This window comes from Pseudopodoces humilis, chromosome 3 (assembly GCF_049639895.1).
Source record: "Pseudopodoces humilis isolate 2021_Gansu_Grassland_sample_001 chromosome 3, ASM4963989v1, whole genome shotgun sequence".
Taxonomy (NCBI): Eukaryota; Metazoa; Chordata; class Aves; order Passeriformes; family Paridae; genus Pseudopodoces; species Pseudopodoces humilis.
Genome location: NC_142202.1, coordinates 9,370,274 through 9,396,745, shown reverse-complemented (window position 1 = coordinate 9,396,745; position 26,472 = coordinate 9,370,274). Strand labels below are relative to the sequence as shown.

General features: G+C 37.6%; 1 protein-coding gene across 4 annotated transcripts in view; it reads left to right on the top strand.

Moving 5' to 3' along the window:
• Positions 1 to 26,087, top strand: part of AFTPH (aftiphilin) — a 42,524-nt gene extending 16,437 nt beyond the window's left edge. Inside the window, exons 3-10 of one of the 4 annotated variants that reach the window (XM_005525402.3) lie at positions 3,994 to 4,145; positions 4,649 to 4,775; positions 5,100 to 5,156; positions 6,692 to 6,814; positions 13,284 to 13,344; positions 15,005 to 15,088; positions 19,015 to 19,138; positions 24,864 to 26,087. In XM_005525402.3, coding sequence (XP_005525459.2) covers positions 3,994 to 4,145; positions 4,649 to 4,775; positions 5,100 to 5,156; positions 6,692 to 6,814; positions 13,284 to 13,344; positions 15,005 to 15,088; positions 19,015 to 19,138; positions 24,864 to 25,008 — 873 coding nt within the window. In that variant the 3' untranslated portion in view covers positions 25,009 to 26,087. The other 3 variants (XM_014254676.2, XR_015772161.1, XM_014254677.2) reach the window with 3 other exon arrangements.
• The last annotated feature ends 385 nt before the right edge of the window (positions 26,088 to 26,472 follow it).

The following is a 26,472-nucleotide window of genomic DNA, read 5'->3' as shown; positions in this document are numbered from 1 at the left end:
CAGAGGAGTAAATGGCGACTTAGCTCTTCACAGGCAAATGTGTTGCTGGAAAATGTGGTTTGAGTGTTAAATAATCCAACAAAGGGAGTTTCTCATTTAACCTCCACTTGATTTTATTAAACTAGTCATAAAAAGCTCTGCTAGGCATTCTGCAGAACAGTGATTAGAGTTCATGATTTAAGTTAAATAAAATCTCAGCGGTTAATAATTTTCTTTCTTGGCCCCTGAGCTTTGTTCCATCATTTTGAGAGCTTTCATTCGTCTTCTGAGTTCCAACTAGAAGCCAGTTATGTCCATATGAACTTTTTTCCTTTCCTGCTAATTTATATGTTTAGCATCTCGGATCTTTCATAGGCTCATTTCTATCTCCTTTAAAAGGTTATTTTTTTTTTTACATTTCACATAAGTTTGAATATCTAAAGATGCTCAACAATTTAACTATTACACTGGTTTTATTTATTCTTGGGTCTTCCAGTTTTGTGTTTGGTAGATGCAAACAACCCAGAGTTTGTGTTGCTTCCTCTGTGTCCTCTTCTCTTGGTAGCAGGATGAGGAGGGTTGAAGGCATGCTCTGTTTTTGATTCTCCCTTCTTAAAGCACCTCTGGAGGCTGCCAGAGCAGAGATGCTGTGGGATGTAAGATTTCCTAAGAGAAAATAAGGGCTTGTGTTAAAAAATGGGGCTGTGCCCTCCAGTGGAAAAGGGACAGGGTGGAAGGACAAAGTGCCACTCCACTCTTTGAAGGGGAGTTCACCTGGATGAGTTCCTCTGTCTGCTCCACAGCCCATATGTGATCAGAACCATGGAGAGAAGCAAGACTGGATTTTTTCCACTCCTGCACGCAGAGTTCCCCAAAACTTCACCCACAGCAGCATTACAGCAGTCATATGGTGGAAACTGCCATCTGTGTCCACTATGTCTGTAGTGGGGCTCAAGTGTGTTGTTTTTATGGCAAATTTTATTGTCTCCTCATAGCTCTGAAGAAAGGCAGTCACCTGTCACTGTTGGGTTCATGTGGGGGCAGCTGGGGAGGATTTGGTGTGCTGGGTGGTCAGTGAAGGGCTGCTGTGTTGAATGAGGTCATGGAGTCTATGACCTTGTGGCAGAGAGAAAATAAAAACCAGGTTGCATAAACCAACTACTTCAGGCTTTTAGCTCTGAGAGATGGATCTTGCCCGCTGTTTAATTGCCACATTAATTCTAATCCTGTGGTTATCCTTATTTTTTAAAAGTATCTCTGATACTTTGGTTCTGGTGCTGATTACCACATATCTTAACTGTCTACCAAAATCTTCTATGCATTTATAGAAACTATGGGGCTTTAAATTTATCAATTTTTTTTTGTTGTTTATTTATCAACTGTTTGGAGAATCACAGTTAATGTTTAATGGTAGCTGTAGCCTTTTCATATCTTCTGTAAGTGCCTTCAAGAATTATTCTTCTCAAATGGCTGTGGAGAATAATCAGGTGACATGAAAATGGATAAAAATTCTTGTTTTCTGCCTTTTTTTTTTCCCCAGAAAGACAGACTGTCCTAAACTAGGACACAGACGTGACATTACTTCTGGTCATACACACTATTTTGTTGCAGTCCAATTTATGCACGAATAGATTAAAGTTTGTAGGAGGTGGACATTTACACCAGCTATGAAATTTTGGTGATGTCCTTTTTACCTGGAAGATGTGACCACAGGACTTCATCACCAATTAGAAGAACAAGCTCAGCCACTTCCATTACCACTGCCTGGAGATGTTTGTGCACTCTTCCCTTTGTCCATTGGCACATACAGAATTAATTACTCCGGTTTGCTATGGAAACCATTATTTGTCATATAGAAATAAGAGCTATGCATCGCTGGAAATTTAGAAAAGATGACAGGAAGTGTAAAGAATGCTATAGTTAAACTGTTCCTGAAATTTTGGCACAATTCTTAAACTCAAATTTGAAATGTGACACTGACTGAGATGCTGCTTCGTTCTTAGAGATGTTCTGTTAATTCTTTCATTACCTAAGCAAGCATATTTTTAGTCACTAGCATGTTCTCAAATGTTGATCCTTTTCAAGAAATGTGATGCCTTGCTGTTTCCATGATCCAATGCCATTCATCTGTCTCTTGCTTTTCCCTGGGGATATGTACTCTTGCTGTATTACAGAAATTAAGTAAGCATCACTTGTTGATGTAAGATAAGGGAAAGTGATACATTGTGGGCAAAGTTAAACTTAAAAATTGAAGCAGAGTATGCTTTTGTGTGCTGAAGCATTAGGCCAGAATCTGGAATACTCTTTAGTTTTACTTCCTAAAAATGTAAATTAGTCTCTTAGTTCTGGACAACAAACACAAAACAGCCTACAAGTATTGCAACTTAGTGTATAGGCAGAGTGACTGAGCACTGCAAGATAATTAAAAGGAAATATATACTGTAGAACACAGCTCATTATGGTCAGAATTTACCAGAGAGGTAATGAAGAAAAAAAGAAAAAGGAAAGAAAAAAAAAAGGGTGAGTCAGGTATGCTTTGAATTCAGATCTTTGCACCTTTTTAAATTATAGTTTGGAAGTGACTGTACCTGGTGGCTGTCCCTGCCAGGCATTTCTTTCACAGGTAGTAAAACTGAAGAGCTGATGCTCTAAGCCAATTCATTTTCCTGTTTTTTGCAGTTAGTGGCTGAATAGAAAGAATAGTCTGGACAGACTTGATCCTAGTTCCTGACTCATCATCCCAGTTCCAATACAGAATCCAGATATTCTGATAATGTGTTTACCTCTGTTATGTTTGCTGATGTACATGGCCAATGAGTTGGTTAGTTGAGATGAGAGACAAGGCAAATTTTCAGCTAAAAATTCAAATGAGAAATGTTGTAGATAACTCTTGAAATTGTGAAGCAGATATTTTGCTGCATGAAAGTTTGTCCCAGTTGTATTGATTGGCCTAACTTAAATGGATAACTTCTCCCTGCAGCCTTGCTTTTCTGAACTTTAAATCATCTCAGTTGTAACAAAAGCCCTGTTTTGAGGGCTTATGTGTATAAATTCAACATTGTTGCTGGAATATGCTGCATCTCCACAGGAGGGCTCTGCTGGCACAGCTAGAACAGCACACGCCGTGGGATCCTCCTTGGATTTCTGCCTACTCTGTTTCGTTTCCATTTCCCCAGTAGAAAAGCAGGTGCTGGAGCAGCTGGATGCTGCCCTGTGTGTGTTGCAGCAGAACACTGGGAAAGTGGTTGTTGAGGAACACTAAACTAGGAAGATGGAAACACTGCATTGAATGCCAGGCTTATACCTCCTTTCCTTAGCAAGAAAAGAGATTCAGGTGTTTCTGGAAAAAATTAGTACATTAAAAAAGGCTTTAATTTAATTTTTACAAGCATACCTTGCGATTGGTATTTTAATAAATAATAAAAGCTTGATGCTTACCTGTTTTTAGTGGGTTGAACTAAGAAAAAAAAATTCCATATCATTACTACATCTGATGTCCAAGACCAGTTAAGAGAGGTGCAAGAAGTTGAAATCCTGTCTATCTGGAACTACGAAAGAGAAAAGAGAAATGTAAGGGACAGACCTGAAAAGAAAGCATACTATGCTTGTTAAAAAAAAAAGGGGGGAGGATTTTTTTTGTATTTGTGAGGGCAGGAAGTTGTTTGACTTCTGGTGCAGTGCATGCTCTGGAATTAAAATGTCTGGAGACCATTAGTTCCAATATATGCTGTTTATATTGCTGAGACATCCTTTCACAGCATAAATCTTGTTGCATACATTTTCTGCTAATTTCTAACAGAGTGACTTTGGACTCTTCTATAAGAACTCACTTGCAGAGGGCAAGATCCTTACTGTTTCTTAGTAGCTAGAAGCCTGTATTTGGTGTTTAAAGAGTCCTCTAACAGTTAATATTTTGTGGTAAGTGTTAGCTATAAGTTCCATCTTGCTATAATATTGAACTTATCTGTATAGCAGTTAGCAAAACTTGACATAAATATTTTCTCTTTGGTATAGACAACATTACTAAGTCGTCTGGAACGAATATTTGAAGTCTGTTTTCCTTCCATGCCTGTTGCTGAAATTGAAGAAGAAATAAGTTCCTTGAATCATTTGTTGGAAGCAGGTGAAAAGCAGATAACAACGGAGGAGACCTTAGGAAGTACTGGGTAAGAAATTACAATGCAGCAAATACAAAATGAACTTGAGCCACATAAGGCAGTAATTTAAAATGAGGCATTTGCTTCAAGCATTTTGAGAAGCCATCGTGTGAAAATTATCTATCTATCACAATACTTCTTTTCAGTGACTGCATGTGCCAGGAGTACTTCACTTAGCAACTCAGCAGCCTATCATCTTCTTTTCAATGATGTCTCTGAATTAACCAGATATGTCTCATTAGTTACACTTGCTATAAATTAGTATACGTATTCATGTGATGAAGTCTAAGCAGGCTTTGTCCTGTCTGCTGTGGACATCATTTTCCAGTAAGAAGTCTGAACTGTAATTGTTCTGAGAACACTGTGCAGTTTTAGTTCCCCTGGGTACTGTGCTTGGGCATAAGTTTAATTGGAATGTATATTAAGTCACTTGAATTAAAAAACAGAATAAATATTCAAGGCTGCTGAGCTGTTTTTCTGAATGATAACTTGATTTATGATGGGTTGTGCAGGGAACTGATGGACGTGTGGGCAGAGCTGCAGGACATCCACGATGCCTACGGACTGAGATACCAGTGGGGTGGCTCCCACAGCAACAAAAAGCTTTTGTGCTCCCTGGGAATCGACACAAGAAATATTGTGAGTCTGCCAGTAAAACTGTCTTTCTAAATAACGAGGCTGCTTTATATGTAGAATCATCAGGTGGAAGTGTCTGGTGTGAGTGCCTTCTCCTAATTGCATAGTTGCACAGAACATGGTTGTTCATGACAGACCACCTGGCAACCTTTTATAAGCCCTAGTAATATAAAAAGTTGCATCAGTTTTTAACCATTGTATTATAATTAACATAGTATTTATTCTGTGATACTAACCTTACACAAGTTATGTAGCATTGAAAAACATTTCCATCACTGACATAGAAACTCTTAAGTAAATTCTTTGTTGTTGTTGTTGTTTTATCAGCTCTTTACAGGCAACAAGAAGCAGCCTGTTATAGTACCCATGTATGCAGCAGGACTGGTAAGCTTTTTTTAGTATTATTTTTTGTTATAGATCCAGTAGCATCATATAATGAAATATATGAAATGGCATTAAACACCAAGTGTGCTGAAAGATATTTTTGTAAGTACAGTTATGGCGTAGGCATCAGTAGAAATGCTAGGAAAAAAAATAGCAAATAATTTTCATTATGTGTGTGAACAGATAACTGATTTTAAGTGAAAGTATTTGGTAAAAACAAGAAGATAAGGTTTGTGATTTTTGCTGGTCTGAGCAGAGTAAATGTTCCTGTTTTCTCAAAAAACATTACATATATATGTATACACACATGCAAACACACCTGTGTTTTCATATGAGCATTCACAAATGGAATAGTAAAAAAATAGTTTTCTTTGGTTTATATTAGCCTGATTTAATGAAATAGGTTGATTTTATAGAGTGACTTCTACAGTTTTCTGATGCATCAAGATCAGCTCGTGTACTTCTTTGGATGTAAACATGGTATTCTGATACAGATAGTTAAAACAACTCAAATATTACTGTTTTCTTCCTGTTTGTGAGCAGGACTATGTTTGCAACATATACAGTTATTTTTTGCAACAGATTGCTCTTGCTGATTAATTAATCTCCTTTTGCACACAATAAGCTGAATTGCAGTGATAGCAGAAATTACTTGTTGCCTTTCTGTTGCCACATTGCTTTCTGTGTTTTTGTGCTGTCCAAAACAAGTGATTTAACTGGTGGGTAAATTCAAAGCTCCCCTAATATGGTGTAGAAACATTTGTGGTACAGCTGATCTTGGCAAGTGACTTCCTGAAAATGGTTTAAAAAGCTGTAGCTGCATACCCCATGCTTTTATTTGGGGGTATCTCCTTGTTCTCGGGTGGTTGGCACGTCTCAGTGCAAACTTTGGGCTTTCTGTAGATCTTCTTGCCCTCAATTTTTTTTTCAATATCAGATTTCAGACATTTTTCATAATACAATCTGTATTTGAAATGTTTGCTTAAAATTAAAAACTTTATTTTCTTAATGGTTATTAATGCATTTTTTTCCCTCTCAGTACTTGGTATCATTCTGAAAACTGATTATTTTATTTTATTTTTTTTGTGGATTACTTAATTGTTGAAATGGAATGAATGCACTTGTACTTTTGTGATGGGTCATTTGATATTTCTGGAATAGTCTACACACAGTTGGGAGGAGAAGACATCACCTTATCAAGTAACTCTTTTCTCCAGCTTAAATTACATTACTGAAAGTTGAAAGCAAGCTCCAGCTCAACACTTGGGTTTCTGTTACTGGCTCTAAAATGTTTCTTAGGCTAAGGACCCCAGATGATTTTCCCCTCCATCTACTCCTTCCCCTCTGGACACAGTGAAAGTGTCCCAAAGATACATGGTTACCTCCAAGCCCTTAGTTGAGGGCACTACTACATAGTAGTGTATTCTAGTCTTTGGCATCTGCAGTTCTTAAAATGTCTGTAAATGTGTGTGTCTGTGTGTGTAAGTAATTTTTTTTTTTAATTAGATTATTTATTTGCTTGTTTATTTATTCAGGGTATGTTAGAACCTACCAAGGAACCCTTGAAACCAATATCTGCAGCAGAAAAAATAGCTTCAATAGGACAGACACCTCCTGTATCACCAGAGATGAGCACATGTGCATCTGATCAGTTCCAGGTAAAAAACAGAAAGAGGATGAGGAGAGGAAAAGAAAAAATTATGGAAATAATGGGATGCTTTGTCTCTTTATGTTTAAAATATCTAGATGGTGTATTCAAAGACACCTCTATGTAAAAGGCAGGTGTTGGTTGTGTCAGATTGAAGTCCTGCTCTTGGATCTACTTTTCATGTGTGACTGGGAGTCCCTGTGACGAGGCTGTAGCAGTTGGTGGCCACCATTTCAGAGTCCTGATGATCCTTACTGTTACACAGCAGTTTGCTCTCAAAGGCAGTGGGCAGTTAGACAGATTTTATATGTAATGTTAGACTCATCTGACCTCTGGCTAAGGTTCTTCATCTTTGCTTATTGTGGAGCTTATTAATGGAGGTTGTTCTACTTGTTGGTTAGCACTTGATTTTCTGAATTATTCTATTTGCATTTTTACTGTCCATGTTCATTTCCTTTTGCCCTTTCTTATTTCTTTAGAGTGTCATGAAAAGTAGCCCAGCTGCATGGCGAGAGATTTTGGGTGTGGTCATTACAAGCATATGTGTCTGACTTTTTGATTGCATGAATTCTCTTGGCCCTTTGTGCCAGATTTTATTGAATTATCTTTTACACACATTTGCTTTGCTGGCTTCTCTGTCTTCCAAGTCTGATACAAAATGAATTCAGAGGAGTTTAGGAGTGAGCTTTTGAATTTCACAAATTCTTTGTTGTTGTTTTGATATAAGAATATTAGAAGAGCTCTTGAATGCCATGCATGTTGCAATGTGTATGGATGCCAACAAGGTAATGGGATATGCAGAGATACTTCATTTTCAGTGTCATTACAGTGATGCTCAGTACGTATTCAGCATCTCAGCTGTGTCCTTCCTTAGTTCAGGTCTTGTTTAATCCACCTAGCATCTTCAGTTCCCTGCTATGCTCATGACTTCTGATTGAAGGCATTCCAGAAGGAATTATTCCTGAGCTACACCTAACCTTAACAGTAGGTACTTATGACTATAGTGATGTTCTTGCAGTCCTTGCTCTGCCACACTGCTCTAAGAATGAGAGCTCTAAGAATGACATGCTTGTAGCAGAGAGTTCTTTTTCATTGTTGAGTAGCAGTTTGTCAGTGAGCTCAGAGCTGACATTGTTTTATACAGCAATACACATTTGATGCTTCCTGTGCTGCTTCTCATATGTAGGGGAACTGAGCAGCTGAACTGGATATAAGAAAAGGTAACAATACTGATTACTGCAAATAGTCTGACCTGAAGAAACCTACTGTGTGGTAAGAAAGCTGGAACATTTCATGGTCTTTTTGCAGCATTCAAAGTGCCTTTTTTTACAGAGGAGATAAAACATAAATTAAGTCGTACACTAAGCAGTGTAGAGAGCTGTGAGAACCTGAAGTAGCAACATCTCTGACAAGTGCCATTTTCTCAGTTGCTTGACAGTCAGAGTGCTGAAAATAAGAACTTCTACTTACCAAAGTCTCTCTTTTTTTTCTGTAATTATGAATTCCTGTTACAGAATTTCTGATTACTTGTCACAGTTTGATAGTCTTGTCCCATGGCTTGTTCTGACAAGACCATCTCTGTTTAATAGCTGTGGTCCATGAATACATCTGAGAAGCTTCTGTGCTGTCTGTCTGCACTGTTGGCATTAGGTTAGTTTTTCCAAAAAGACAAACACTAAAATAAGCTTTTGGGGAAGAATTGGGTTACAGATTGTGCCTCTAGGAGGCTACACTTAGATGATATTCTGAAAGTTTCAGGACATGATCAATTCTCCACCTCAGAGACCTCCTTTCTTTCTTGGTCTCATCTTCCTGTCAATGATTGGTGGCTTCTGTTTGCTTTGGGGAAAATCCAGTTTCACATCACATTGTGCAAATGGCTCTTTCAGAATATTTCAGGTTGTGGTAATAAGATGATGTGCCCAAACATTTTGTTAGGAACTATGCTACAAACACTGTTATGATATTCAGTGGAAATACAGGCAGTTTTAGTGGACTCTGAAATGTCTTATTCTAGAATTACTCTTATTCTGAAACTTCTTATTCTAAGTGCAAGTGACTTAGGTGCAACAATTCAAGTATCTCTAAAGTGTACCTGGTTAATATGTAATTATTTAGTTAAACTTCTAAATTTCTCCATTTTCAAAATGATGATTTATCCCTATTTTCAGAAACTTCAGAATATTGACATTCTCTTTGGAAGGAGTGGCTCTGGTTGATAGATTTGTGTTCTTTGCTCAAGGAAGAGTTCTCTGAGAGCTGGCATTTATGGCACTTGGATACAGATCAGTGTCTGTGCATGTATGCATATGACTTCCTGCTAAGGGAATAAGACTTTGGAAGACTGGTGAGGCAAAAGTAATAGTGGAAAGAACATTTGTAGAAACACAGAAGTGCGTCCTAAATGTTTTTGTTGTTGGCAAACAGACAAAAGCTTGCGGAGATTTAAAATGGGGAACTTTAGAGCAAATAGAATGAGGTAGAAAGCAGCAAGTGAGCTGCAATGTTTCTTCCTAGTTATCGTATAAACTCTGAATGTTTTGCCTTCATTCACTGCAGTGGATCTCACTGAGTTAGGCTGTGGAAGTAGGGTGGACAAATTTCCATCTGAGCCATTCAAGCTACAAGGACAAGGGTTTTTGAAATTGAGTTCTCAAGTAAGTTACTGACTGGTTTGTTGCGTTAGTTTATTGTATAAAGATGATTTTTGTGGAGTCATTCTCTTTTATATTTGAAGGTAGCATCTAAATTCTTCTTTGATCAGTTGTTTATCTTGACAATTGGTTTATTTCTCTGTTCCTCTGTGCTCATAACTGTAAGGCAGTAAACAGAATATGAAATAATCCCCTAATTACTGTTGCCTTGATCTAAGCATGGCATCTCAAAGACTTCACAGGGCTGAAGTAAAAGGCTCTGTCAAGGCACATCAGGTGTAAGGAGTGGCTGGTGAAATAGGCACCCTTTGATTGTGAGACCCAAGACAGGTGCCTTTCTCTTCTTTTTTCTGCAGCTCTAGTGGACTTCTACATCACAGCCAAGTCTTCAGGCAGTGCATGCAAAATACATTCCAGTGTTAGTCGAAAGGGTTGCTGACTGGACTTAATGATGACTGCTTTCTCTTGGTTTGATACTGTTTTCTGGTTAATGTTGTTTTAAAGTTCATTTATCTGCTTCTCTTCGGGTTTTTTGAGAAAAGTTGTCTAGATAGTTCTGCTTTACTGCTATTTCTTCAAAGATTCTCTTCTCTCCATTTGAGATTATGTTCCTTTGGTAGGGTTACCTGCCAGGTTTTACTTAGTAAGTTTTATATTGGAATAAAAATCTGCAGTGACCCAGACATTTCTAGAAGAAAATTACCAGTGATTCTTTTCTGCAGGTGCCCATTACAGCACATCTGCTTGCATGTAAGCCACTGAATTAGGGATCAGGTTATAATAGAAATATACATCTTACACTTGCTGGCTATTAGGGACTGAACCTTAATTAAACCCCGTGGGGTGACAGTCTCTAAAAACACTTTTAATTACATAAGAGACCATCAGGACTTCTAACAATGACAGATGCAAACTACCATATTATTGGCCACTAGCCAAAGGCTCCATCAGGAACAGCTCTCCAGTTATACGTGTGAGAAAGATCCAAGAGTGTGAGAGTGTCTGTAGCTTTGTTAACAGAGTAAGAAGGAAAGATTTGCAGGTAAGAGATGCTGCAGAACTTGCTGTTCTGTCAGATGTGACAGCTGTGTAAAGGGGTTGTCTGAAAAGAGCAGTTTTCAGAACTGATATAATTTTTCCGATGAATACACACAATGAAATGTATGAATTACTTGTATGTAAAGCTTTTTCTGGAATGTGTATGATACTCATTTGTGGGATCCATCTAAATATTGACATTGTATTTGTATTACAAGTCCTTTTATTCTTTTTGCCCAGCTTTAAGACAGCAAAATGCTTCCTTTTTTGTATTTTGTTTAATTTTCCTTGGGTAATTGTTGGCACAGACACAAACATTTACATTTTACTCTTTTGATTATAAGAGCTCTTACATAATGCATTCTAAAATTACTGCGTGAAAACATCTCTCGCTTGTATCAAAGTGAAATATGATGCAGTAAAACCAACAGGCATTTTAATTTCCTTAACATTTCCTTCCTTAACATTCAGAGTTGTACTCTTGACAGCTGAGTATGCTTTTTCATTTCTTTACTGTGTCCTGTAATCTAAGATGGAGGCCTCAAGGATTGAAAGCAGTGTGCTTCATTTCTCAGTATTCTCCTAGATTGGACACTTCTCCTTAAAGCATGTTATTAAAATAATAATTGCAGTAGCCTAACAACCTCATAGTTTCAGAAAGGCTAAACATTATATTGCCATTTGCAGGGTATGTTCCCACTGGCTGAGGTTTCAATGCCTGTGTTCAGGTGTCCCAGTGTAGTTTTCTTAGGGCTGAGGTAATTAGAAACAGAAAACTTTGTTTAATTTTGCTTTTTCCTCTGCCTTCTCCTTTCACTTTCTTTGCTACTGTATAGACTGAGGCTTGCCAGCATCCTGTATAGGTGAGGGCTGCTTTACTTACCCTCTCTTTTGCAAAGTTTAAATCAGCAGAGAGGCCTCATCCCACAGAGCAGAGTAATATACCTGGTATATTCTTACTGATTTGGAGTCAGACTCGGATTTTTTCCCATTTTAGGAAGAATTCATCACATCCTTTGTCCTTTCATTGTCAAATCTGAGAATCAAGCCATCATTAAAGGCAAACACTTAGCAATCCATTGGTGCCACTTTTTCCATGCAGCTCTGTCACAGTCCTCAGTCCCAACTCAGGCCTTTGACACAAAATCTAGTGGGTGCTTTCCTCAGTAAGAGAGTTGGTAGGAAGCCACTTTGTTTCAATTTGACTTCATTTTGCTCAGGACAGAAAGCTACTAAATTGTCATACTTACTACCCTTTTATTTTCCTACAAACTCCTTTCAATGTTAATATATTTTACATGTGACAAAGTTTAAACAAGCTACTGATGATAGAGATCATTACTTCATCAAGTGGAGCTTGCACACTGCTGACATTATATCTACATGCAAATCATTTCAATGCCAGTAATAGCATTCCCAAAGCAAAGTAAAAAGTGAAGAATCAGTTTCTTAACCTCCATGGAGAGAATACTGTTCAAGCTGTCCTCAGTACTGAAAGCATTTTTAAAGTCGTTAAATAGTAAATGTCTTGCTTAGAAAAATCTTTGCTATAAGTAAATACAGAAATCTCCAGCTCCCTTTGTTTTGCTTCCTGTAAACATCTAGCACTGAGGAAATGTCTTTTAATGTGAGTATAATTGGGCTACAAAGCTACCTCAGGTTGCTACAGTCTTGATTAGTGAATTTGCCTTTTTCTTCAGTGTCAGATGGTTGGAAGTTTTGAAATTAAAGAATTAAGGCTGATTTTCTACAGAAGCAAAGAGAAGGTATGGCTCAGCCACTAGAGTCTTAACAAGTACTGATGCATTTTAAAAAATATTTCTGAGAACATCCATTCGTTTCTTCCATACTGTGATTGTTTCATTGGAAGTTGAGGGCACATCCTTCTCCAGTGCTTCACAACAGTTGACTTCTCTGGGGAGAGAGCAGAGTGTAATGCACAGAAGTAGAAAGGTTTAGCTTCTTTCAGACATTTCTGCTGCTGTCCCATCAGTTTGTGTCCTGAGAGTACAGGAGGACAGTGCTTGCAAGTCACGCTGCACCTGAACACACCTTCCCTGTAGAGTATGGTCCCTGCTGCTTGCTTGTGTCCAAAAGGCTTAACAAGAGGAAATGAAAAGCAAAGATGGGCTCCCAGAAGGAGTCAATGTTTCCATACTCCTCTTGTTCAAGCATTGCTGCCAATGGTTTGTATTTAGATCAGGATGAGTTAACTGTGAAAGGATAATAAGTCACAGAACTTTTATTTTTAAAGAGGGTGGAGTGGAGAGGGTGTTGGTAATTTGTCCCTCATGTGTGGGGATTATGTTTCTTAAGAGCAAAACAAACCAAAAGAATGATGGGTTATTTGATGATAAATAATATATATGATCAAGACAAAGCATGGATACACAGACAGCTTTCACTGCTCTGAATTTGCCCTGTAATTGTGTATACATAACTTTCTATGCTATGTTCTTCATCTTCCATGAAAGTAATAGTTTAATTTTCAATGATGCCTTAAGGTTTGTTTTTCAATTCATATGTTTTAGTTAATTTGAAAATCCTGTTTGAGTTAAAGTTACCTAATCTGTGCTGTTCAGAATTTAATAGATTTTCTGTGGTAGTACAAATCTGCTTTGAATCTCTAGTGCATATTATGAAAATACACACCCCCCAAAAGTTTGGGATTGATCATTTAGTATTTTTTTTAGTGTTTAGACGCTAAAGAATCTGTTGTTTGAACTGCTTTGCATTGTTGTAACCTGAACTGACTATAAAATCTGATTTCTGACTTTTCAACTCTAGGAATCTCTACCACCTGTCCAGTTTGACTGGAGTAGCAGTGGCCTTACTAACCCTTTAGATGGTACGTCTCTCCGTAGAGCCTCTAGCACCAGAGCTAGAGATAAGAAAGCTACAAAGTTCAGACAAACATCTATCTGCTGATTATTTTTTTAAAATATATACACACACACATATATAAAAAAATATATATAATACTTATTTCTTACTCCTAACTTTGGAAATTCAGGCTTTCTTTCTGATTAGCAGTGCCCCTATGTGAAGTATTCATAGTTTGAAAAATACAAAGTTAAGTGTTATTTTAGATTCCTTCTAAATGCTAGTGACACAGTGGCAATATTAACACTTCATTATGTATAACTGCAGACTATAATGAAGCTCTGAACAAATGAGCATTTTAGATTGATGAGTTTTACTTCTTAAAAGTATTTTTCACCAGTCAGCTATCTCTTTAGACATCCTCTGAACGACAAACTTCTGTATAGTGGCTACTTCAAAGCACAATATTTTAACCTCAAACTGTTTGCAAAATATACACTTCCTGAGCTGAAAGTTTTCAGATTTAAAGATAATTTTATATTTCAAAAATGTAACTTCATTCATTATCCCTTTTGCTTATACTAAAGAGCTAATTATAGCCAATATATTAAAGAGGTAGCTACAAACTTATTTGTATCTGTAAATGTATATAGTTATCACCTAAAAGACACCTTTCACCGATGTCTATTTTAATAGCCAAGTGAGTTGTGCCACTGCCTCCAGTGTCAGAAATGTAAGTGCATGCAAAAGAAATAAAACAAGTTCTGGAAACTTGTTTGATTGACAGACTAGAAACCTATCAAGAAGCTCCTTGACCAGGAGCCTGCTGACAACAACTGATTGATAACACACAGGTTCAAAGGCAGGCTCAGATAAAGTGTATCTCTTTCTGCACTGGTGTTGCCACACTGTGTTGTTGCAGAACGTGTGGGGTGTAAGAGTTTGGATAGCTGTATCATGGTGCTGAAGGAAAGCCTGGATGGACCCTTTTGCTGTTGTCTGGTGTCTTACTACTTCAGTCAATCATCATGCTTTCTTTTTAACAAACAACTTTAAAATGTATCTTGGTTTGATTTCTGTTTTAGTACTAAAGGGGAACAGTATAATTTGTCAGTGAGGAACTGGACATAAGAGTGGCATTTGTTACCCAGTGGTCACACTGCTTTAAGATAACGATTATTAATAGCTTAAAGCTGCTAAATAAAATTTTTAATTTTTTTTTCTTTTTTTCTTTTTTTTTTTCTTTGCTATTTGAGGATCTGCTAAGTTTTCCTGATGAAAGAATGGCTTTCAATTTCAGTGAGGGGAGAAAAAGCCTATTATATTTCAACTATCAATTGACCTATATATTGTTTCCCTTTAACTGGTCACTTCTCTCTCTCTGGGTCGTGCTGGTTCTCTTTCATTTTTAGATTGAAATAAATATTTCTATTTTAAAGTTACTAGTGTTGATTTCCTTGCTGCATTGTACATGAGGAAATGTGCACTGAATTAAGTTGTTAACATTTTAGAAGGTACAAACTAATACTGTAAGCATTGTTTTCATGTCGATTTTTAAATTGCGTACTGAGTACTAATTATAACTTGCATGTTCAAGTGTGTGTCTTACCCCTTTTTACACATAAACCCCTCCCTTGGCTTACCTTCTATATGGCTGCCTACCAACACGGTCACTGAATTTCAAGCTAGTGGAGGTTCCACTCTTCTGAACCTTGATTTCTTTGGGCCCGTGGATGACAGTAGCTCTAGCAGCACCACCACAATCCCAGGTCAGCAGAGTGTTAAAACCACAACTGTAAGAATATAACGACTTACTAAAAGCATGAGCACATCACTTGACTTTCCTACAAACAAGGAGAAGTTTTACATAGCAGTTTCTCTAAAATGTCTCTCTACTGCGTTTTTCCTTTAATCTGTGTTCTGTTTTCTGATGTTTTGTATCGAGTACGAAGTATTTAAAAGGTACTGTCAGCTCTGTATTTGTCACCTGCTATAGGAATGAATGGCTTTTATGCTCTTGCAAATAAGATGTTAAAACACTTGTTTCAAATGAGAAATTCCAGAAGTTAACTCTTCTAAGCACTTAAGGAAATTCGAAAAATGGTATAGATGTGGCAATTCCTAAAATATGAGGCTTGCTCTCTTTTCTAAGTGCCTCCAAATTACAGGATTATGACGATGTTTAGAAGCCATGTGTGAATATAAATTTATCAGTCTTGGTATATCACAGCCCAGGAGGTCATGGATTGCTACTAATAATACAGTGAAAAAGGTGTTTTAACAGCCTTTATAATAGAAAAGAAGGATAGTTGCATGTTTGTGGGATATTAGAAGTTCATTAATGTTAATTTTGAAGCCAAAGCACATTATCTGCAACTTACTTCCTTAAAAAAGAGATGAAAATACCACTCTCTCATTGAATAATGCGTGAAAGTAATTGAATTAATTTATCATGTGGTTTTTATGTGCTCTGAGTATTTTGCACGAGCTTGTGAAAACCTACACCTTGAATAAATTTCTGCAGGAATTTCAGGGAACACTTTGGGGATTTGTTCCAGTGCTTAGGTTAAGTTGATAAAGCAAGTACTCCTTCAATACAATGCCTGAAGCCATGATAATAAATTTTTTTCATAGGAAAGATATTTTTCCTCTTAGTGATTTTAATTTTTAAAATCCGTTCATAAGATGTTTGGGGTCCTCCCACATTTCAAATAAGTGATTATAATTATTATGGTATTTTTTGGTTTTAGAAACATGCTTTTTTAGTTTTAAAATCTAATCACTGAAAGCAATTTTATGGCATGGCAATCTAAATGACTTTTTATTCCACCCTTGAGAAATGTCATTATCAGATGAAAGAGGGCAGATTTGTCATGGAAGTGACAGCTAGCAAAGTCAAGGTGCTTGAATCCTGCAGATTCTTTTAAGTGTGTGCAAGTCCACTGACACAAGTCACCAGTGCCCAGTATTACTGCTTGTGTAGTTGGGTACATGCATTATTGCTTGTGCAGAAGGTGTGCACACTGGAAGGGGTTACTGGAGGAATAGTCTGTTAGTCTTCTATTGCATTTTATTTTTTATGTTGTTTAATCAAGTTACAGGTATCACCTTCTGTGGTATGCCCTATAGTGCTTCTTTTTTTCTTCTTTTTTTTTTTTTTTTCCTTTATTTTGGTTTGGCTTTGGTTTTTTTTTCCTTACTGACTTGTTTCTGGGAAAGTCATTTGTTTAATGGCTTGCAGCTCGTGTGTTTGTGTGTGTGTTTAGGAGCTTTGTGTGGGGTTTGGTTGGCTAACTTTCCTTCAATATCTCATTAAGGTTTTACAGTGGTTTCCATATATATATTCTCTCATCATCTGTGGTGATTGAAATTTCCATTTCAATAAAATGGAAAATATGCAACTCTTAAAAATACATAAAATAATTGAAATACAAATTGCTAGATTTTTTTTTGCTTAAAGAAGATACTTTTATCAGAAGTTTATTCTTTCTTTGGAGACTTAATTTTACTTGTTATAGATTGACACTGAATTCTTCTCAGTCTGATGTCATCAGTACTCAAAATAACTTTTTATATACAAATTTTCATTCCACATTATGAACAGGGAGTTACTAATTTCTAATATTTTCCCACAGATACAATGTATTGTTTCATTTTTCATGTAAAGAGTTTAACATAAATGCAGCTGAGTAAGAGGTGCCTAAAGAACAGTAAATTGATCAGTGACATCCCAGTACAGGACTGTAAATGGGAATATCTAAATGATGTAACTTACAAGGTTGCATTTAATGTTTGTTGCAGAGTTGCATGTCAAAGGGCTCCTTCCTTCAATTAGCTTTCCAATTTGTACCTTAATGGGATTTCGCAGGCTTCTGCAAGTCAAAGTGTATTTCTTCAAGGCTTCCTCTCCCTGATTGAAAGTGGATATTTTATGGAATATTTGGGCTTTTTCCTATTTCTAAGTTCTGTAAACATCTGACATTACTAGAAGTCTTGGTATACCAGTCTCAGTACAGTACGTATTTTGATATTTTGCATGGAACTGGATCAAATCCACTGTGAAAATCCAGACGTAAAAAACCCCCAAAAACTCATGTAAAAAGGACATCTGATTAATTTCTCATCAACTCATATTATACTAAACAAATCTTCCACATCCTGTAACTTAACCAAAATGTCTTTATTTTACATTTTGGTCAGCTTAGTTTCCTCACAATAAAAGAAGAATTAACTTGTGCCAAAAGGATAAATGGTGAAGACACTGCTTGTGGAGAGCTCACGCAAAGCAGGTTTGAGGATGGTTCTGTTAGCACACACAGTGCTGCAGTTACTGGTGGTAAAGGCAGGACAGTAGGCACTGGCATTTATTTTTAGTAATCTTTTGGTGTTTCAGGAATACTTCTAAAAGCATCTTGGTCCTGGGAAGTAAGCTGGATACAATCATCAGCAAACATTAACAAATGCTATTTTTGTATCAGGGAGCTGCAGGGGACCATCAGGTCCCAGTATTTGCAGTGTTTGTTCTGCAGTAGGATGAAATGATTTTATGTTGCCCACACCAACAGGCACAAGTGTGACACCTGTTTAGCACAGAGGTGTTTGTAAATGAACACAGTGCTTATGAACAAAAATTCTGTGCTGTCTTTGAAAAACACCTTGGGAATGACACATATGCACATTTCATGAAACACATGAAGTGAAGCATGGACTATCTGAAACTGTAACTAGGGAAGTATCAGCAATCTAAAATGCAACAAACTTTGTTGTAACAGTCTTTCCTCTTGATTTGTTTTGGTAATTCTAATTCCTAGATATTTTTTTAAAATAGTATTTAATATTTAAAAATCCTAGAGCTACTTCCTACTGAGATGTGATGCTTGATATTAAACAGATAGAGTTTAACTCATACATATATATTTTTTGCATGCAGGTTTCCATTGTTTGCAGTGTTTTCAGAATGACCTCTGCTGCTAAAATTTGAAATCTATGTGCAACAAATGTGATGTCCAAATTCAGCATCTGACTTCAGATACCTGAAGCTGCAAATTCAAGGCTTAAACATTCAGATTTTTAATGCATTAGAAATACGTGAAAGGTGAAAAGGGAGTGCAGACTAAAAGTTTTGGTAGTCCTGTGCATATTACTATGTAACAATGGCATTTTTAAATGCCATTCCACTTCTATGATTCATAAGAGCTGCTTTTCCTCACTTAAAATTTCAACACAATCCCTAGAGAAAAGCCACATACTACATGCACTCTATTGCATGCCAGTGTCATTTGTAATCTCTAGGTGAAGAGTTGGTCCCTGTTAACATGCACTGCTCTTTTAATACAGGCAGTTGAGTTGAAGTAGTTGAAACAATCCTTTTTGACACAGCTGATATTTTTTATAGAGGTTTCACTCTGAAAAGTCAATCAGACTGGTTTTGTTTACTCACAAACTGAGACCTGGTATGCCAGACTTGATCCAAGTTGTGTGTTTTGTACTACAACTAAAAAAGCTGCTGAAAAAGGATGGGGAGAGAGGATGATGCTTCAGAAATGCAGATGTGTTCTGTCATGTTCTTTTCATGTATCTTGAAATTATAAATGATTCAGATGTTTACAGAAAACAATCTCTAGCAAGTTGGTCTGTGACTAATTATGATTCTACTTGCCTCCAACCATCACTGATTATTGTTTTATACTGTAAGGTGTGGATCCTGAGTTGTATGAATTGACAACCTCAAAACTGGAAACTTCCAACGCAAGCAGCAGAGTGACTGATGCGTTTGCAAGGCTCATGTCCACAGTGGAGAAGGCAAGCACGTCCACAAGGTAAATGCTCTTCATTGCACGTTTTCCTTCTGTTTCCAAGGGTGATGTGAAATGTGAGGCGTGAATGTGTGTGCAGTTTCAGGGCAGAAGTTCCTGAACGATCAAAAGGCTTTAAATTTTAAATCTGATGTTCATTGTACTGTAGTTCTTATTTCAAATGATCTCAGAATTCTGAAATGAGATGGGCAAGAGTTTATGAGCTGAAGGAAAAGGATCACCAGGACCAATGTTGGGAAAGTAGAGCCAAAGACTGAACTGGAGGAAGCAACTTTCTGAACATCAGAGCTGGTTCCTGAGAGTGGCAGGGTAAACTGAATCAGTTCTGTGACCTAGGACTGAGAAGACTCTCCTTGGACTCTGTGTAATTTATAAAAATAGAATGTTTCCCAAGTAAAACAGTAACAGGCTAATAATTTTGACTTTATTTGTTCCTTCACATATATTTCTAACACCTGTCAAAACTTCAGTGACCAAACATCAGTATAATTTTGCTGTTGCAGGTTAAGGATTGAGTGTTTAGTTGGTTCAGGATGTAATTTCTGCCTCAGTGGAGCACATTGTGAAGTAGTTTTGTGTTTTTTCGTAGGTAGTATCTATAGAAAAGCTTTAGACATCAAACAGCTTTCTTGGAGTATGGCCTTTTGATTTGGTACCAAATAGTCTCTCCATTTATAAGCTTGTATTCTTTGGGTTTATTTTTTTATGTGTATCTTAGCAGTAGGATCCTAGACTGTCTTAACATGTGATTAATGTCTGTGCCCATTGAAAGAAATTCTGAGGAATCTTTGCTAAGTAAAACATTGTTTTTTTGGAAGTGTGTGGCTCGACATGCAACAAGTAGATGGTAACTTATCTTCACTCTCAAGTGAGCTTTAGGGTTTATTCAGCACTCTTAAACTAGATGTGTTTTCATGCAACAGCCCTTAGGAGGAGGCATGGTAGTGGTGGGATAGAGCTGGCTTGCTTAGAATGACTAATTTGTAATTTTCAAGAGTTCTTTTAAAACATGCTCTTTTACTGAGAAATCTATCTTCCTGGTTTTCCTGCAGTGATAATTTGAAAGTGAACATGAAATCAACAAGCCACGAAGTTTCAAGGGAGAACCAGTAGAGGGAACTCCCCACTTCAATGCTGATTTTTGGGTCTTTTGGATTGTTTCTTTTTCTATCCATGGAGTGCACTTACTCTTCCTAGAGATTGTGTAGTGGAAGTTTTGGCTTTCAGGAATTAGAAAACATAGTTACAGTTGAAATACTTGTGTATTATATTCTAAGCTTAATTTAAAAGTAACCACAGCAGGACATGCAAACTCCAAATGTATCTTTGTTGTATCTGCACTCTTAGATTTGTACATTGCTTTAAGATATCTTAGCTTTTTGTTTACAAAGGAACATAATTTAAATGAATGTTGACCCTCATTTTTCTGTAGTTTTTTTATATGAGGGGTTTGGGTTTTTCCCAGTGTTTCCACAGTGCACTTGAAAGCTCTTATTTGTGCTTTTAAAGCTCTTTATCCAGATGTCAGAGCTCTTCCCCTGTTCTGGAGAGCATTACTTACCAACAGGAATTGGTTCTAGATCTGTGATGTAGCAATATATCAGGCTGAGGACCTCAGACTTGGAGGCTAAGTTCAGACATACACAAGGATTAGCTGTTCTCACAATTTAATACATTTTGTTTGTTCTTATCAACTCTAAATTAAACAAAAATAAAAAATCAAGTGCTTTTTCTGCTTGATTTCATGCTCCCCAAAAGAAAAGCAGTCTGTTTTTTCAAGCTAGAAATCTTCTGAGAAATAAAAAGGTATAGCCTCAGCAGTATGCCAAATAGTGTGGCACAATGTTAGCTTTTTGTAATAAATTTATTTTTCTTTTCAGTTTTTTTAAATTCTTTTGTAATGAACTGGAGACTTTAAAATAGGAGAGGCTGGGTACAGCCAGGTCAATGGGAGTAAGGTTCATGCACCAGCCTGGAAATGTTAACTGTTAGACATCCATGATAACTGACTGAGGAGGGCAAAACCAGTGGATTAGGATCACTTTGATGGCAACTTCAGTTGTGCTGAGGCTATCCCGTGTCTGTAACTTGGCTGAACTCGGGATCTTTAGGGTGAAATTTAGAGTGAAAATACCACTGTCCAGCTGTGGGATGCCATGTGAAGAGTTGTCTTTATCTAAAATAACCCTGTCTTTAGTTGCAAAGCCATCTCTTGAACCAGAAAGTCAGTTTCTCAGCAGGAAAGTATTGGGAGAGGAGGAAAAAACTTCCCCCTCAGCTTGAGCCTGAAACCTTGAAGGCAGCAGTAAGTGTTGAAGGTCAGGGATGCAGTGCAGCATTCCACAGAGAGTCTCCAGCCTTGCCTAGTTCCATAGAATTGGCAGAGATCAAAAGTTTATCTGCTGTCTTTTTGAAGGAAAGCAGAGCACTGATACCTTTCCAAGAAATGGCCAAAACCCTCATTTAAACTGGAAATACTCCTTGGGGATGGTGTTGTCTGGAGCAGGCTAACTCTTAATTACAGAGTGTTTTTAAAGTGCATTTCTCTAATCAGCTCATTGTTGCTGATAAAGCCTGGCCTTGTGGGTGCTATCCTAAAAACACTCTGCAAACATGAGAGGTGACTGAAACCCTGAAAGACTTGAATGCTGCAGGAAGAGGTTGGAATGCAAAACAGAACAGTGGCACACAAGTGATGGATGGACAAAGCATTCCCTCTTTCTTGCCAGATTTTCTTCCAACAACTTTCCTGCCTGTCAGTCTGGTTCATTTCTTGTGGCTTAGTGTTAACATGCCTTTGAAAAGGAAATTTAGTGCCTACAGGTAGAGGTACTGATACAAATGCTTGGGTAGGGGTATCCCTCCTGTCCTTTTTGGGAGGGAATGTAATGTAGTGTAAGAGAAGAGATGGATGGGGACAAAGTGTGCTGTAGAGGATTATTTAGAAACCAGAATGAGGCAGAGTCCTTGTTTTGATCCAGGGATAGGTCCTTTCATGGTTTTGTAATCAAAAGTTCTGATTCCAAAGCAGACAGTTGTAGTACAGCTGCCACTGACAGTCCACTCACTCAGTGTCTGTTCTTTGAGCCATGGCAGCTAGGAGTGAGGAGTGCATTAGCAGGAGAAGCTCTGCGAGACTCCCCTTCACTGATCAAGGCTCAGCAAAAGAAGCTCCTGGCAATGGGAATGTTTTCAGCAAAAGTGGTGCCTGAAATTAATGCAGTTATTTCTCTTGTCTCTGTTCAAGGACATCCCAGTTAGTAGTCAGTTTGCTAAGTTTTAAGGGTAAAACCTGTCTTCTGTGATGGTGCTACTTAGTCTTTGAAAATTAGAGAGTTAATGAGTAACTCTTTAGGGTTTCCCTGGTGATATTTGCTACCAAAAGTGTTGATTGTTACAGGGAAAGGGTACTTCCAGTGTCCGGTTTTATTGTATTGCAGAGGAACCTGCCTCTCTCCGTTGAGGAATGGAGAATTTTGGCCGTCTCACCCTTTTCTGCACTGAGATAATTTCAAGAAAGGGTCTGAGTCTCATTACCAAGCGTTTCTATCTGTAGTTCTGTCGTGGTCACAGCGAAGCAGTGGTTGCTGTGTTGGTGTGTCAGCTTCTCCTGCTTTAGAGATACTTTTTACATTGCAGTGGAGTAGATAAATTGTTGCAAAGGGGAATACTTCAGCCAGAAAGGGAGCAGTGGTAACCGGGTGAGATTGAAACCTGACTGGGCTCAGTGGTGTGCCCGTTCTGCAGAGAGAGCAGCTGGTAGAGCAGGAGTGATGGCATTGTCCTGTGATAAAGGTGCTGTATGTGACCGTGGAATGAAATGCAGCGCTGCCTCTGGGACCCAGCAGTGCCATTTCTTAGCATGCTGTAGTTGAGCAGAGGAGGAAGAGGAATATAAATAGCAAGGAGTGTGTGAGCTCCATCTTGCCTGATGAACAATTACAGGAACATCTCCAAGGCAGCCCTCTTCCCTTGGCTTCCTCTGTCAAACACTCCTTTGTTAGCTCTGAGTCCTTGATCATCAGGAGTTTGTACCTTTAAGAGGCTTGTGGTAAGTGATTATTAATAGTGGCACCAGATACTGATAACACAGTGGTGGGTGAGAACCACATTTCAACAGCTCAGAGGTAGTCCTTTGAGTGCAAACAGAGTTGACTGTGAAGTTGTTAGAGGAGGCACATATTGGCTCTCTGCTTCTTCCTTCAGTAAATCCAGCACACAGCTTTGTTTATCCTCCAGAATTTGGTAATCTGCCTAGTCAGTAGCTCGTGAAATTCCATTGCAGCAGAGAAAAAAAAAATTGCTGTTCTGTGAAGGTAAGTCAGTAGACTGCCTCATCTAGAGAACTTTTACCGAGTAGGGATTTCAAGTAGCAAACAAAAGTGATAGTTCAGTGTCACCACAATGATCAGTGATGATGGTCAACACAATCATCAGATGTCAAGGATGTGTTTGACTCCAGCTCTTTTTTTTCTTCTAGCTAAGGAATTCTGAGGCTGCTGTGGAAGCAAACATGTAGCCCCTTGCTTTCCACTGGTCTCTGCTCAGCTGAGGAAACAATCCTCATGGGGGCTGACAAAAAGTACATGCTGCTTCATGGTTGGAGTGGACATTGCCCTCTCATGGGCTTGGTTTAAAGTTTATAAATAAGACCAGATACAGAAATAAAATTTCTGAAGTGTTCTAGGGAAAGCAGTTTCTTTGGTCCAAGCATTTTGTCTCAGCTCGTTTTTTTTTCCCCCAAAGCTGAGGGAGCTTATTCAGTTGGAATTTTATCATTACAAGATTTAGCTGGTGCCTTCTTGAAACTGGAATAATGTTTGCTGGAAAACTGAGTATTTCTAGTAGTAGGCAGTGTTCTTCAGAGATAAGCCAGATGTGTGTAAAGTATGGATTTTTGGGCAGAGGAGGGGGCTCTGTAGCAGTCTAAGCCAGGCTTCATTTTACTTGGGAAGTGTGAGTTTTTTGCATAATTGTGAGAACCGAGAGTGACATGGGATTCAGGCTTCTTTATTCATTTGTGCTCAGTAATTCTTGTGAATAATGCAAAAGGCAAAGTAAACCCTAGTGATTCCCAAAGTGCTGTATGTATCATGGCTACTCGTACTCCTGCACTTCAAAGCAAGTAGATACACTTATTTGTGAGGCACCTTCTGCTGCTGCTGAACCCTGAGGGGAGAAAAGGTTTTGGGATCACAACATAGAGTGGCATGTGTGCAGTCTGAGAATAGTTGTATTGAAAACACAGCATAAGTGCTTTTTTTATTTTAAAATGGTTGAGAAGTAACTTAGGAGTTTCTTAATGTCCTTTTAAGAGCTTTTCACTTTTATTTTTGAAGAATTGTAGCAGATTTAGGAAGTTTAGAGCTAATGCTCTGACTGTTTTATCTCTAGAATATGGGCATGGTTGTCTCTTCAAGTGAGTCTCTTGACTCTTGAAGCTGCTAAAAAAAAAGGAAAAAAATCTGTAAAAATTATCATTTGAATAGGACTTTTTTTTTTCCTTATTGCAACAATATACACAGGAACATTTTGCTGACTCTCTCTGTTAACACATTATTGGTAGGCAGGTAGGTATTATAACATTAGACTACCTTCAAGTAGCTTACAAAAGTGCCTGTCAGTGGGAGACAAGCTGACAGAACATTGCTTCAATCAGTGGTTGTTTCAGTGATCCCAGGGATATCGGGTACTGGATTAATGCACTTTGTTCTTTTCTTCCCAACAGGAAGCCTAAAAAGGAAGAACATCTTAGTGAAGAGGCTGCCAAGGTGATTTCTAGCCTTCCTGACTTAACTTTCATGCATGCCAAGGTGTTGATGTTCCCAGCCACATTAACACCTTCAACAAGCTGCCAAGAAAAGGTAGACTAAAAGTGATGTGAATTGGACGTTTTCTATTGATTTTTTTTTTTCTTCCCTCTGCGGGTCGTAAAAAGCAATCTTGATTTAATTAAAAAAATATCAAGTTCAGATGATTTGTTGGTAAGCAGCACTAGAAAGGTATACATAGTAATGTATATTTATTTACATACTGGAGTCCTAAATTTATATTAGAGAAAATTGTAAATAATTGGGGGTAAATCTTTTTGAAGATCTATTCTTTTTGTTGTGCTGGGCTGTATACATTTATGTCTTTGTGAAATACACTGGTGGTGTCCTTCTTAAAAAACTTTTAAAAGTTAAAAAAAAAAAATCGTTTAAACACACAATGAAAACTTCAATCTTCACAATCTGTGAAGTTCCCCCTTAAGACTTTCAGATTGCATTGAGCAACTTTTTCTTTCCTGCATATATTAAAATATTTCTTGCTGGAAAAAAAAAATCAAAAGGTTATGTTGTCCCTTTTGTGAGTTTTTCAGTTCTTGTTTATTTAAAACCCAGTAATTTCTTTTGTGTTTTAACAAGCTTAAGATGTGTTTTTCCTTTTCTTTTCCCCCATCCCCTTCCCCTGTTTGATTGGTTGGCTGATCAGTTTTTATGTTCTTGAACTTCAGTAGTATGGCTTTGTCACTATATAGCCTTTTGAAAGGTATGCTGTCAGTAATTTCTTGTTCCAGTTATGGATTACTGTCTAAACACTTGATTTTTTTTTTTTTTTGGTCATTAGAAGGTTGTCTGCTTTTAATCAGTTTGATTTGGCAAAGAAGGACCAAAACAATATGAATGTCTTACAATGAATTTACCTGTTAAAAATTTTTATGTTCTGTTGTACCACTATTCCTGTTTGATTTTGCACAGTGTAAAATGACATAATCATAGATTGCTATGGTTTTAGGCTGTATATACAGTAAAAAACTATGGGTTGTAAATGTCTGGGGAAATTCCTATGGAAAAAAGAGAGCTATGTCGAAGAACCTCTAAAAAGGTCAATATGCATGCCCAAGGTCTTTTGAGATTTAAGTGTGTAAATTTCCTTTTAGCTTACACAAAATAAAATAATTTAAAAGATACTTATGTATACAGCCTGCTATCTTTTTTTTCAGAATGTGTGCATTACTCACCTCTCTGTTTGTGGTAAAATTGATGCACTGTAGGACCTTCTGATTTGAGTTGCTGAGTCCCACAAACCACACCTGGCAGGGTCCTGTGGATTTTCCTTCAGTTCTCCTGTCTCTTTATCATGCTGGGTGTCAGTCTTTTACTTCTGTCTCCAATTTCCCTTCTGGCTTGTAGGGCAATGTGGCTCATGATATTTGGGGTTACTGACTTTTTCAAAGCAATTGGCAGCACTCAGCTGTAAGAAACACCAGCTATGGTGAGGATAAAAAGGACAGCTGGGTTTGCTGATTTCTTAGCTACAAAAAGCCAGAAACACTGTAGTTAGTGAAGTCTCCT